Source organism: Tenrec ecaudatus, chromosome 13 (genome assembly GCF_050624435.1).
Source record: "Tenrec ecaudatus isolate mTenEca1 chromosome 13, mTenEca1.hap1, whole genome shotgun sequence".
Classification (NCBI taxonomy): Eukaryota; Metazoa; Chordata; class Mammalia; order Afrosoricida; family Tenrecidae; genus Tenrec; species Tenrec ecaudatus.
Genome location: NC_134542.1, coordinates 11364714 through 11377940, shown reverse-complemented (window position 1 = coordinate 11377940; position 13227 = coordinate 11364714). Strand labels below are relative to the sequence as shown.

At 52.8% G+C, this 13227-nt stretch overlaps 1 protein-coding gene across 2 annotated transcripts in view; it reads left to right on the top strand.

Moving 5' to 3' along the window:
- The window catches only part of RHBDD1 (rhomboid domain containing 1), a 107806-nt gene extending 99025 nt beyond the window's left edge, over positions 1-8781 (top strand). For both annotated transcript variants that reach the window (XM_075529381.1, XM_075529382.1), the window contains exon 7: positions 6523-8781. In XM_075529381.1, the coding sequence (XP_075385496.1) occupies positions 6523-6614 (92 nt within the window). In that variant the 3' untranslated portion in view covers positions 6615-8781. The remainder of the gene's footprint in view (positions 1-6522) is intronic.
- The last annotated feature ends 4446 nt before the right edge of the window (positions 8782-13227 follow it).

Here is a 13227-nt window from a genome sequence, read left to right as displayed (position 1 = left end):
GAGGGGGCTGACGGCTGCCAGATATGCTCCCGAAAACACACCATGCTGCCCAAGCTCCCGCCAGCCAGGAAGCACATCTGTCTGTCCCTCGGGTGTCCGGGGGCCTGCCAGAGCCACTGTGTCCAGCACCTGCTCAGCCTCCATGCCCTCGCCAGGCCTCCCACTCAGAGGCTTTGCGTCCTGGCCTGTCCATCCTGGGTCAGCTGGGTGGCAGCGGCCAAGCTGCTGTTCCCGCAGGAGGGGCCATCGGTGCTGGAAGCCTTTGCAGAGTTCCAGGACTGGAAATTTCAGATAACCCAGGCCCCAAGTCCCACTCCTGCTGATGAGCCCAGCATCAGGCCAGGGGAACCCTAAGTTTAACCCAGTTTTTGCCTGCCCTTACTGATGGTTCTCCTTCAGCTGACCTCTGACATTTCACTGGGGTGGGGCATGAAGGGAGAAGGAGGGCCAGGGGGCTAGTGCAGAGCAGGTTCCAGGGAACAAGGGAACCAGTAAAACCGGGCCCCTTTGATTAGGTGTAAAACACATCGTTGTCTGTATCGACCATCTTATTACCACAGATTGCGTCTATTGATCTCTTCTGATTTGGTATTTAAATACCAGAGGCTGCAGACCATTCCAAGAAAACACCCACAGCAGGGCACATAGTAGCCAGGTGGGATTCTGAGCTCAGAACTGGTCAAAGAGCCCTGCCCTCGCCTCTACTCACTCCAATGTCCCCATCAGTCTCCCATACTCTGGAAGAAATCTGAGATGACATAGAAACTGCTAGATGCTGGCAAATAACCCCCAGGTTTCAGACCATGTAGACAATAAGCAAGGCCATAATATGCAGTGCAGAGGCTTCTGTAAGAGCCCATCTGTTTGAAAATAACCCTAATTCTGCTTACGATGGGGAATGCTTTGTTGACTAGAATCTGTCCTAGTTTCCTGCAGCCTGTTCTCCATTGTAGCCCTCTGGCTCCACCTGCCGGCAGATGTAAGTGCTGGCGTGGACACCCCATACCCCCACCCCTCAGCCCCCACCCCAGTGGACGGCTTCCTTTCAAAGAAGAATTGGTGGGGTCCTGTGGCTTTTCCTGTAGGCTCATAATCATTAAAAACACAGTGACCTGGACTTCTTGCCAATCCTCCAAAATCACAGGCTGTATCTTAAGGTATCATTTGTATTGCTATAAAACAGAAGCCATCTTTTACATGCATGGTGAGCACATGACACACTGGCTAAGTGCTCGACTCCCTGGTGCATTAGTTCTTGGTGCGTGTTGTGCGCACTACATCGTATGCACGTTATTGCTGTGGGTGCGTCATGCTGAAAACACCGTCTACGACACATGCGAATTCAGCGTGTGCTCCACCCCCACCGGTACAATTTGTTGATACTGATTACATCAATCACCCTGCACCTCCGTCACAAAGGTATCCTTCTCACGACTGCCCTCGGCTTTCACAATTGCCTGGCACAGGTGGTGTGGGCGCAAAGGAACAGTCTCTAAGCGACTGTCTGAGCAGCCCCCACAAAGCTCTGGTGGCATGGTGGGTATGCGTTGGGCTCTGATGCACTTAAGGTCCGCAGTTCAAAACCACCAGCCACTCTGCAGGAGAACGACGGGGCTCTCTACTCCTGTTGAGAGTTACCGTCTCAGAATCCCACAGGGGCAGTTCTGCCATGCCTTCCAGGTTCGCTATGAGTGGGCATCAGTTTAGGGCAGAGAGTTTGTTTCTTTGGTTTCCAAGGGTCTGTGTATTGACCGTTTACAATGTGGTCCGGGGTCAACTATTCAGTTACAACCTAGACTCTGAAATGGACTCTAGAGTGCCACTTTGAAGTTGTACTTAAGATCGGGATTTCTCCGGAAGAGCTGCTGGTGGTTTCGAACCGTAGACCTTACGGTTAGTAGCCCAGGGAGTAACCATGAAATTAGGCAACTGGAGTGGGGAGGAGGTACATCAGGTGTGTGGAGCCCTGTTTTAGAACTTCAAGCCCCGCTGTTGCTGACGAGGTTGGTTGGGCAGCACGAGGTGTGACGTCTTTTCTCTCTAAGTCACATGTGAAGGGTCCCCTTCTCAAGATGAAGCATCCCTTTGTATGGAAGTGACAACTGCAGGTGAAGAAGGAGAATGAGGATGGATGGGTAGAGTTAGGGAGGTTCGTGAGTAGCTGTCCCTTTGCAAAGTGTTCTCACTGCCCTCACCCAGACACTTGTGCACCCCCTTTCCAATTAGCTCGTGAAGACCTGGGACCTGGCCTTCGTTGGTAAATGAGAAGACCTAGGGACCATTCTTTCAGGCATGTGGCTTGGGGAGCTTTACAGGCATGTTTTGTTATTGCCCGGTGCCATCAAGTGGGTTCCAACCTGTAGCAAAGCATGGCTTGGTGACGTGCCGTCCTCACAGTGGTTCTTCCGTCCATGAGACCTTTGGTCTGCCTGTGTTTCGGAGCTGTGCATAGGTTTCCAACGCTCCTTCCTCTGAAGTGCACGGACGAGTCCTTCCCTGCCTGCTCTTAGTCTGCAAGCTCCGCTGAAACCTGCTCTCTCCGGGTGACCCTGCTGGCATTTGAAGTGCCACGGCCTGTGACATCGCTTCCAGCATCACAGCCCCACACAGCCACTGAAGTGCCACAGACTAGCAGACAAGCGGTGGCATGGGTCTCAGAAAAAGTAACCTTTCCCACCGGGTCAACCTGGCTCCCAGCTGCCCTTCCTCAGTTCTCAGTTGACAGCAGAAATGTTATTTCCTGTGATTGTGTGTGTGTGTGTGTGTGTGTGTGTGTGTTTAAAGGAGTTGCTTCTTTTGCTCCTTAACTGAAGGGAAAGATATCGTGGCAGTGGGTTTAGGGTTTTTTTTTGGGGGGGGGGGGCAAAGTTAGGAGGAAATCAGTCAGTGTGATGCATCGATTGATATCATGGGATTTTTAATTACCATAAAATCAAGCCTAAGGAGAAATCAGGCCTCTGCTGCCGCCTGTCTGGTGTCCACTGTCCCCAGCCACTAGGTGGTCCTGGAATGCTGTCCCCCTTCTGGTGGAGACGGCACCCACGCTGGAATGCCATCTGCAATAGCGCTGCCATAGAAGCAGAGGGCCTGGTGGGGACCTTCTTGTTTTCCTCACTCTGGATCTCAGAGCCCCCACCTATCCGAGAGGAAAGCGGGTGTTCGGCGCATGGGTGGGAGGTGGGTGATTGTGTAATAGAGCTAGTGTTTGGGCACAGTGTGGAAAGATGTGGTGGGAAAGACCTGCCCTCCAGCATTCCCTGTGCCCTTGATCCCTAACCCTCTCTGAGCCTCGGCTCCCTCTGCTGTAAAACTGGGGTCTGTCACCAGAGCCTTGCTTGTTCCTCCTGCAGCACTCGGCTCAGCGCTGGTTCTCATCAAATTCCCGTGAGCATGTCTGCTGGCTGCTTCTTTCAGGGGCTGGGCCTCAGGAGACTTCGCCAGCTCCCTCTTCTGACTCTACTCCCTGGCATGGAAAGCATCCGTGCTCAGCCTTCCTCTTCTGCGGGAGAGCCGAGGAAAACACCAGAGGACACTGTCTCCTGCTGGGAGGCTGAGCACTCTCTGAGCGGCCACGGGCACGTGGCCTGGCCCGCAGTCAGCATGCCACGTCGGGCTTGCTTCTGCCTCTGCCCACGGCCAGTTCGGACAGCTCCCAGCTCATCTGGAGCGGGGTGTCAAACGCTGGCTGGCACTCAGAAGTGCAAAGAAGGAGAGCCTTTGTGGTAGAGGACACCGCTCCACGGTGGGCAGGGTTGGGACACGAGCGTGCCAGGCAGTTTTAAGCAACAGCCTCCTTGTGATCTGATCTGCTGGATGAGCTTGCGACCGCACGGCATTCCTCGTTTCGAACAGAAGGACATTTCTTCCTTGACAAAGACAGTATATGGGGGGCAGCGGCATCCAGTGAAACTCATTCTTGCGGGGTTCGTGAAACCTTGATGGTGAGCATCTTTGATACGCCTGTCATATGTGTTGAACACCGTCCTTCTTGAAGATTGACAAACTGACACAGTTTGCTCTTCCTGAATGCCTTCCACTGGAGCAGTGGTTCTCCGCCTTCCTAATACTGCGGCCCTTTAATACAGTTCCTCATGTTGTGGTGACACCCAACCATGAAATGATTTTCATTGCTACTTCATAACTGTAATTTTGCCACTGTTTTGAATCGTGCGACCCCCGTGAAAGGGTCGTTCGATCTCCAAGGGAGTTGCAACCTGTAGGTTAAGAACCACTGAGCAGGAGAGCATTTGGGGCTAGGTCTGCACTGTTTACCCTGGGGTTACTTGTGGCAGTGGACCGCAAGCACTTGGAAAGGCGTAATCCCAAGAGGAAAGGAGAACGGGATTCATGTAAGCCTGGGGTTCTCCGTCCTACTGGAGAGGCAAAGAGCACAAAGAGAGCTACCTGTCTTCATTTGTCATTGCCTAACAACTAATATTCGAATTGTGTATTGGGCCGTCTGAGGGTTAAGGATCATGCCAATTATACACTCCTGGGTAACAGCCTCATGGCAGCTCCTTGGGTACGTGGCCTTTTGTATAAGAGAGAGATTGAAAAGAGTCAAACTCTCTTTGGCCCTTTACCTCCTGCCAGAGCTGGATCTTGTGTTTAGTCCCTCATCACGTGCCAATCCAGGTACTGTCAGTGGGCTACCAATGGTGGATTCATTCGGCTGACTTTGGACCTCTGCATCCTCCAGCCTGTGCCCCTGCTGTCTGCTTCATCATCCTGCTTCCTGTTCATCGGCTTCCATGTATTAGGAGAAGCCTGGCTAGAATCAGACTGGAGTTACGTATTTCTGTAACCGCGTAAGGGAATAGGCCGTGGTTTAAAATTGGGAAAGATGTGCATCAGGGTCCTATTCTCTCGCCATACTTGTTCAATCTCTATGCCGAGGAAATCACCAGAGAAGCCAGTTTATAGGAAAAATGGTGGGGCATCAGGTTTAGGGGAAGGCTTATTAATAACCTGTGATGTGCAGATGACATAACCTCGCCTGCTGAAAGTGAGGAGGACTTGAAGCACTTGCTGATGAAGAGCAAGGATGGTCACCTTCAGTGTGGATTACAACTCAATGAAAGGCAGACCACAACCCTCACAAATGGACCAATAGATAACATCATGATCAGTGGAGAAACGAGGGAAGTTGTCAAGTATTTTATCTTAATTGGATGCACAATCAATGCTCATGGCAGCAGCAGTCGGGATCAAAGGATGTGTTGCACTAGGTAGATCTGGCGCTCAGACCTCTTTAGCGTGTTGGAGATCAAGGGTGTTACCGTGAGGACTGAGGTGCGCCTGACCCAAGCCATGGTGGCCGCCACTGCATCCGGTGCAAGTGAAAGTCGGACAGTGGATTTGGAAGACTGACGCAGAACAGACACATTTGAATTGGGGTGCTGGGACGAGTATTAAAAGCACCATGGACTGGCAAAAGGACAAACCGATCCGCATTAAAGCAAGTAAAGCCAGAGGGCTCCTCAGAGGCAAGGATGGGGAGACTTTGTCTCACAGACTTTGGACATATTTTCGGGGGAGACCAGTCCCTGGAGCAGGACAGCATGCCTGGTAAAGTGGAGGGGTAGCGGTAAAGAGGAAGATGGACAGGAACACTTGTGAGGACAGCGCAGGGCCAGGCAGTGCCTTGTTCTGCTGTGCATGGGGTCGCAATGAGCGGGAGCCAGCGCAGAGGGCCCTCACTAGAACATAAGTCCAGTCCTGGAGAAGGACGCCATGCTTGGTACAGCGGGTGGGGGGGGCAGCGGAAACAAGAAGGCCGTCAACGAGAAGGAGGGACCCAGGGACTGCGTCCCTGGGCTCAGGCATAGGGGTCGCTGTGGGTCAGAACTGACCCCGGGGTACCTCGCAGCAGCAGCGAAGTTGTGGGTGTGCTTGCAGCCCCAACCCCTTTGGCAACTTTGGCATATGCGTTTATGTCGCCTGCCTTTGGTAAGTATCACGTCTGCGTGTATGTCCACCGCTCAGATAGCGGTTGGCACCTTCACATTGCTGCCCAAGGCTCCCGATAACCTGTACATGTGTCCTCCGGCCCCGCCCCGTGACCTGTGTAGCCCTGTCCACGTCCGACAGGCAGATTTCCAATTGGTTGGTTGGTGCAGGAGGTAAGCGGGGGTGGGGGGGTGGGAGCCCACCAGGAGGCAGGGTGGGGAAATCATGAATGGATGACGAGTCACCTCCCAGCGAAGGCCCTGAGATCTGCAGAGCAGAGCCCAGCAGGAAGGGAAACCGAAGGCAGCAGCGGCGACATGCCACGGAGCCTCGGACACTCTTGAGTTCACTTAGGACCGTGGGTCCCACCGACGCTTCAAGTGCTGCACTGGCATCTTGGCGGCTGAAGCTGAAATGTGTTTGTCCCCTTCCTGTTTCATGTTAAAATGGGGGCGACACCAGAGCCGCCCCCCAATTCGCCGCCTTCCCCGGGGAGCCCCGGGTGTCAGTGACGTGTAGACATCAAGCCAGTGGAAGGCAGCTTCTGATTTTCCCCTTGCTCTGTCGCCACAGGGAATGCCAGGAGTACCCCGCCACCCTACGGGTTCCGCCTCTCGCCAGAAGAAATGCGGGTACACCGCCTTCAGAGATTTGACAGCCATTGAAGTGGCACCTACATCTCGAGAGACCACGGGTCAGCAGGGAGTGAGTGTCCACCCCTGTGCCCCCCCAGGCCCCTAGGCCATTGGAGCCGTCATCTCCCAGATGTTCCCACCTGCCCCGGACTGTGGCTCCCCGGCCCCCTGCAAGCCAGGATCTGGAAGCGGCTGCCTTCTCTTTCTGGGACCCTATAGGAGAGCAGGCTTCTCACACCCCCTGCCCCCCTCTTCCTGCCCCTGAAGGGCCACAGGCCGGCTCTGCAGTTGTGTGTTCGCTCCTTGCTGGGCCCGACGGGCACCATGTTTGACTTGGCCTCCCCTGGGCCCCCTGGCACCTGCCCACAGAGACTTTCTGGGAGTGACATGGGGCTCCTATAGAGTCCAAGTGTGCTCCAGCCTGGTGGCATAGTGTGTAGCTCACTGGGCTGCTAACCCCAAAGCCAGCAGTTTGAACCCACCATCTGTTCCTTGAGAGAAAGATGGGGCTCTCTTTTTACTCCTGTAGAGTTCCCACCTCAGAAACTCACAGGGGCAGTTCTGTCCTGGCCTTTAAGGTCGCTGTGAGTCGGCATCAACTCCATGGCCATGAGTTTTGGTCTGATCTGACCTCTCTTCTTGACCTCTAGGCTCTAAAGTTCATTAGAGTGGCCACTCAGATTTCACAAAGAAAATTCGTGATTAAAGGGTCTAAAGTTAACAAGTTGTAAGGCCGGTGAGAGATGCTCAGGGTAGTTGTTGACTAGGACATGTTACAGAGTTTCAGGTCTGTTAATAAAGGCCCAAAGGGCCATCATGCCTCTGCTGTGAGCCTCAACCCAAAGACTTTCAGCTCAAGCTCTGGGTCAGCAGACCAGCTCCCTGAGTTAAGCGCCTGGAGGCACCCACTCCAGTAAGCCTCGGCCCAAAGACACTCGGTTCCCCTTCAATGGGTCAGCAAGCCAAACTCACCCAGTTAGTTCCCAGAGGCACCCCACTGCAAACCAGCCTCCTGCACAAGAGCACTCAGCGCACTCCGTGGGGCGGGAAAATCCAGTGCTCTGTTCCACTCTCTGGCTCCCAGTGTGCTGCTGCTCTTCTGATGTTGTAGCTGCCGTTGGGATCCGGGAGGTGCACTGTGCAGGGATCTCAGATCCAGAGGACTCGCTCCACTCCTAGCTCTTGCTGGTAATGAGATCCCTCCTCCTGCTGCTTAGAAGGCTCATTTTATACACAGTAGAACTTCACCCCAGGGAATCCTATTCGCCAGTACTCATAGTTGAACCCTATCAGTATCTCCCCACACCTTCCTACCAGACCCGTGCAGGTCAACGTTGTTTAGTGAGAGTTGGAGGCAGCGGGTAGAGCCCAATTAGATAATTAAGATAATTCACTGCCCCTGCAGTGCCCTCGCCCAGGCTCTCACATTGGCCTAGCCTCCGGGTGGGACAGATGGAGCACAGCCTCTGCTGTATAGTTCTGCTTCTGTCTAAAGCTGAAGACCTAGGATGAGGAGGAATCCCATCACAGGCAGTGGTTCCAGTGACTCTGGTCTGGGAGACACAACTGGTCACTTTAACTGGACAGGCAGCAGCTGGTGCCCCGGCCAGTGTGCCCGAGTCGTCACTCCTCAGCCCTTGGGTTGGCCACTGAGGAATCATTCTAGCCACAAGCATTTTTTTTCCTCTCTCCCCCTTACAAAAGTGCCTCTTGCTGGGTCATTATGCCCACTCACCTGCCCGCCCAAGCATCCAGATGCGTCCCTGGCACCTGCCTAGCCTGGCTCCACAGGAGTCTCTGAGATTCAGTGTTTGTGTTTCATGAACCAAAGGCCAAAGGCAAACGTCTCCTTGTCCCTGGGCTGCCTTATTTAGAAAGGGAATTGGAAACAGAAAAAGATACTGGTATTTTGCTTCTAGCTAGCAATTATGTCTCGTTTTCTGGCTACAAAAGTAATATACGTGAAATACCTTGTGTATGCAAAAAGCAGACATCCAGAAGGATATATATCCAGATGTTAGCAGAGGTGATCTTTGGGGGCAGAGTACATAGGTTTAACTATTTGTGTTTTGTTTTGTTTTTACAGTGCTACAAGTATGCTGCTGTATTTTCAAAATGTGTATGATTTTGTATGCATGTATTTTGCAATCAGGAAAACTGACTTGTATAATAATAAATACATTCTCTGGGAAACGGATTTAATAGTGAATACTGTGTATCCCTTGTGGACATTCACAATATCAGCAGATGTAAATCTGTACACAGTTTTTAAGTCATGGATCTCTCCACCTGAGCCCTGTTGGCGTAGTGGTTGTGCCTTGGGCTGCTAACTATTAAGTCAGCAGTTTGAAATCACAGAAGAAAGGTGGGGGGCTTTCTGCTCCCACAGAGCTGCAGTCTCAGAAACAACCTGGGCTGTTCTAACCTGCCCTGTGGACTCGCTAGGAGTCAGCCATCAACTCAGTCAGTGACTGTGAATGAGTATCCCCCCCCCACACACACACACTTAGAGATACTCAAAGTGGGATGGGGTGGGAGGTGGTGGCCTCCTTGCTGTCTCTTGATAGGCAGTTGAGAACTTCTGGGGCCTGAAGACTGCAGTTTTAGATTCGCTTCCTAGTCTGAGTACAGATCTGAAAGTGTAGACACTCGTTGGCAAGTCTGGGGAACACCATCACCTGGCCAGCCAGTGCGAGGCTGAGCCCTGAGCCCCTTGGATTCCTTTATACCTGAGGTGATGCTGCTGCCTGCTCATAGCATGACTGTACCTGAGTTCAAACGTGGTTGCTCCAACTAAATGCCACTCCTCCAACCCAGGGCCTGTGCATTCGACTCCCATTTCCCCAGTTAGAAGAACCCCCTCCCCCAGTGCTATCTTTTCACAGCCCGCTGCAGATCCACCTGAACACTACTTCCTGCTCCTCTTAGCATTTGTGCCAGCTCCACACGGGTCGCCATGAGCCGAGGGCGAGGCGAAGGTAGTCACAGCCGCACAGCGAGGTGCCCCTACCCCACGAGCAGAGCTTGGAATGACTCTGCCAGCAGGTCAGACAGGTTCTCGCCCCCAACCCTACCCCAAGGCAGGGCCTCATTTCTGTTCAAAGGTGCCTTTATTGCAGTGTAAGTCCAGTCCCGGTGTGTGACACTTTCTAGAATGGAATTGCCCAAGTCAACAGCTACCTCCGCGACCTGCCTGCCTTCTCGGATGTGGAGACATGGGAATTGAGTACCGGACACTGTGTTACACAGTACCCACGCCTCTGTCTCTATTGAGTGAAGCCTGCCTAACTTGCAGAGATGTGGGAAAGGTCATTTCCGTTATAAATATAAACCATTGATCTTAGCACACAGTAGAGAGTCCTGGGAACTTAGAGAATGAGTTGACTCCATTAATTGGTTTGTAAATAGTGCTTACAATTTCCAGGGTGCACTGAATTCTTTTCTGACAGCACAGGAATCCCCGAAGCTGTGCCAACCAACTGGAATGGGGTTGAGAAAGCCGCCCCAAAGCAAGTGTACTCGGCGACGGAGCTCCCTCCGGTAGGGAAGGGGCTCTTAGAGTGGCTCTTCCATCGGGTCTCTGGGATGACCAGCAGCTTCCTCATGGTTGACATCCAGTTCCCACGGTCTGGTTGTGGTCAGTCAGCTCACGAGAGCTCCGAATCGAGGCTCCTTTCTTGGTTCTCAAGATGAGGGCGTAGTTACCATCACATTCTCTAAGACTGACTGAATCACATGTGATTGCAAAGTTGTACGTGTCCTGTGGTTGGTTGTTTGCTTTTGAAATCTCCCTGGCTTTAAAGAGCTGTTGGTGAATTGCCCAGCGTGAACAGTAAATAACTACTTGTAATAGATGTAGGGCCGGTCAGTCCACCTACCAGGGGGTTTCCAAAGGTGTGTGGGGAAATGGATGTTTTCTTTCCATGAACTGTGTAGCCCTCCCCCTTGTATTTGGTATCGGTCTGCTGCTGAGCGAGTGTGTAAGCTCAGGGAGGGTCCCCGCGAGGGTCCCCGCCCTGTCCAGCCACAGGATTGTAAGGCAAGGCGCCGGGGCAGACGCAGCCTCCTCACTCCCAGCCTGTGTGCTCCAGAGAGTCAGTCGTCACTGACGATTGTATTCAGCAGGTGACTAAGCACTCAGCAGGGCAGTGAACGGAGCAATGATAAAATCCATCTAAGTCAAGTTCCAGGGGCCTATTGTTGTGTGTTGTGTACTGAGCTGTTGTTGTGTGTTGTGTACCAAGTTGTTGTGTGTTGTGTACTGAGCTGTTGTATGTTGTGTACTGAGCTGTTGTTGTGTGTTGTGTACCGAGTTGTTGTATGTTGTTGTTAGCTGCTGAGTGTTGTTGTGAGCTACCGAGTCCATTTTGAGTCATAGCAACCTGTGCATCAGAGCTGCACTGCCCCTCAGGGTTTCTAGGCCGGGATCTTTGAGGGAACAGATCTCTGGTCTTCCTCCCCAGAGCTGTTGCCTGCTCTCGAACCACAAACCCTTCAGTCAGTGTCAGAGTGCCTAACCATTGTGTCCCCAAGGCCCCTGGAACTTGACTTGGATGGACCTTATCCTTGCTCAGTTCACCGCCCTGCTGAGTGCTCAGCTACCTACTCTCTCGTTTCCGCATCTCTCTGCCAGATTAATCTTAAAAACCCACATTTGTGGAAGTCACTCATCATCTCAAATAAAGGATGAAGGCCACAGCCACGGGCCTCCAACCTACCTTTGGACCTCCTCCACTGCCCCCTGCTCTGTGCTTCAGCCAACAGGTCCCACCGGACAGGCGATGGACCCACAGCTTTCTGTAACATGCTCTTTCACACGGAGCAGGCCCCTCACCCTCCTTGCTCACACATCCCACAGCCACCATGGTCTCCCTCTGTTAGACCCACTGCTCGGCTTGTTTCTGCTCCAAATGCTTGGTTTCCTCCCCCTTGAGAACACCAGCTTCCTAAAGATAGGGGCCACAGTCCCCATCCCCTGTTCCCCTCCCCTGTCCCCCTCTCCCGCACTCTGAACAATGCTTTGTTTGGAGTGTAAACCCCCAAACCAATAACAGAACAGTCATAAACACGGTGGACTGAAAGAAAGCTCAACTCGCTGGCAGCAACGTGCCCGCGTTGACTTGCTGAAGTTGTTTGTAGGTTTCTGAGTTTTCCTTTCCGTCTCACGAAAGGGACAGTAAAGAGAAGGAAGGGGGCTGGAGAAACCCCATTTGGGGCCTTTCGTCCTGGTCACATGCTTTGGGGATGTCACCCACTTAGTGTGTCCGCAGAGCTCTGTGACCTAGTAACACACACATCTAGTAACACACACCATCTCTGGTCATTGTAACTCTCACAGGTAAGTGTCTGGCCTGCTTTTCGTCTGCAGAAGCTGGGGCCCTGTTGGGAAGAGAGCAGAAATGAGCCAGCAGATGTGAGCATTGGCACACAGATGGGCCCTTTAGCAAGGAGAAGTGAAATAGTGCTTCTAGGACTATGTAATGCAACCTGGTGCTGCTGCATATTGCTAACACGGAGCCCTGGTGGCAATGTGGTTAAGCACTGGGATGCAAACTGCCAGTTCAGGGGTTCGAACCCCCGTGGGAGAAAGACGTGGTGGTCGGGCTCCCGTACTGATGACAGCCTCCAGGGCACGTCCCCGCTGTCCTGCCGGGTCGACATGCGTTACCAGTGACCACGGCACACCACGTGGAGACACGGATCTGTACCTTGTGGTTGAATTGAGGCTTTGGGGTTGCAGGGCACACAGAGCAAATCCCGGGTCACCACACTTCAGCCCCACTGCAAAGCCTGGGTCCCATCTGGAAGTGCTGGAAAGAGCTGCCGGCCCCCTGGCCGGGTTTCTGCTGAAAGCGTGTGGATAGCTGTAAAGGACAGGGTTGGTTCTTTCACCTTGAACGTGTGCTGACCCCTGACCTAGGGGATGGCAGCCGAGACTGGGTGTTCATGGAGAGCTAACAACTGACGACAACAAAGAAGAACGTGTTCTGAAATTGATTGTGCTGATGGTTGCACAACTCTTCTTGCTACGGTAATGTGAATTGTGTGACAATGAAACTATTAAAAATGTATCGCCACACCTTGACCCTGGGATGCTGTCTTTCCAAGATCTTCAGCCAATTATTTCAGCCTGCCTTGTATATCCAGAGAACCGATGGGGGTGCTGGGGTTCAGACACTTGACCCGATGACCTTTGGGTTAGCAGCGAGTGCTTTAACCACTGTGCCACCAGGGCTCTTTCTAGTCCACATAGCCGATGATTGTTAAACCACTGAACACGGTCTTCAGAATCCTAAGTATTCGCACCAAGGCCAACCATCCAGCCTCAGTACCAGCAGCACACGGGAGCTTGCTCGGAACGCAGTCATTTAACAAGTGCTAGGTGGTTTCAAGGTACCCTGATGGTGCAGTGGGTTAGGCGCTTGGCTGCTAACCGCAAGGTCAGCAGTTCAAGATCACAGCCGCTCTTCAGGACAAAAGGCTTTCTACTCCCGTCACTAGTGACAGTCTAAGAAATGGACGGGGCCAGTTCTTCCCTGTCGTGCACGGTTTCTATGAGGCTTCATCAACGAGAGCAGTGAGATGGGTTGAGGGATCCTGGTGGTGCATGCGTTAGGCATTGGGCCACTGGTCAGAGGTTCAA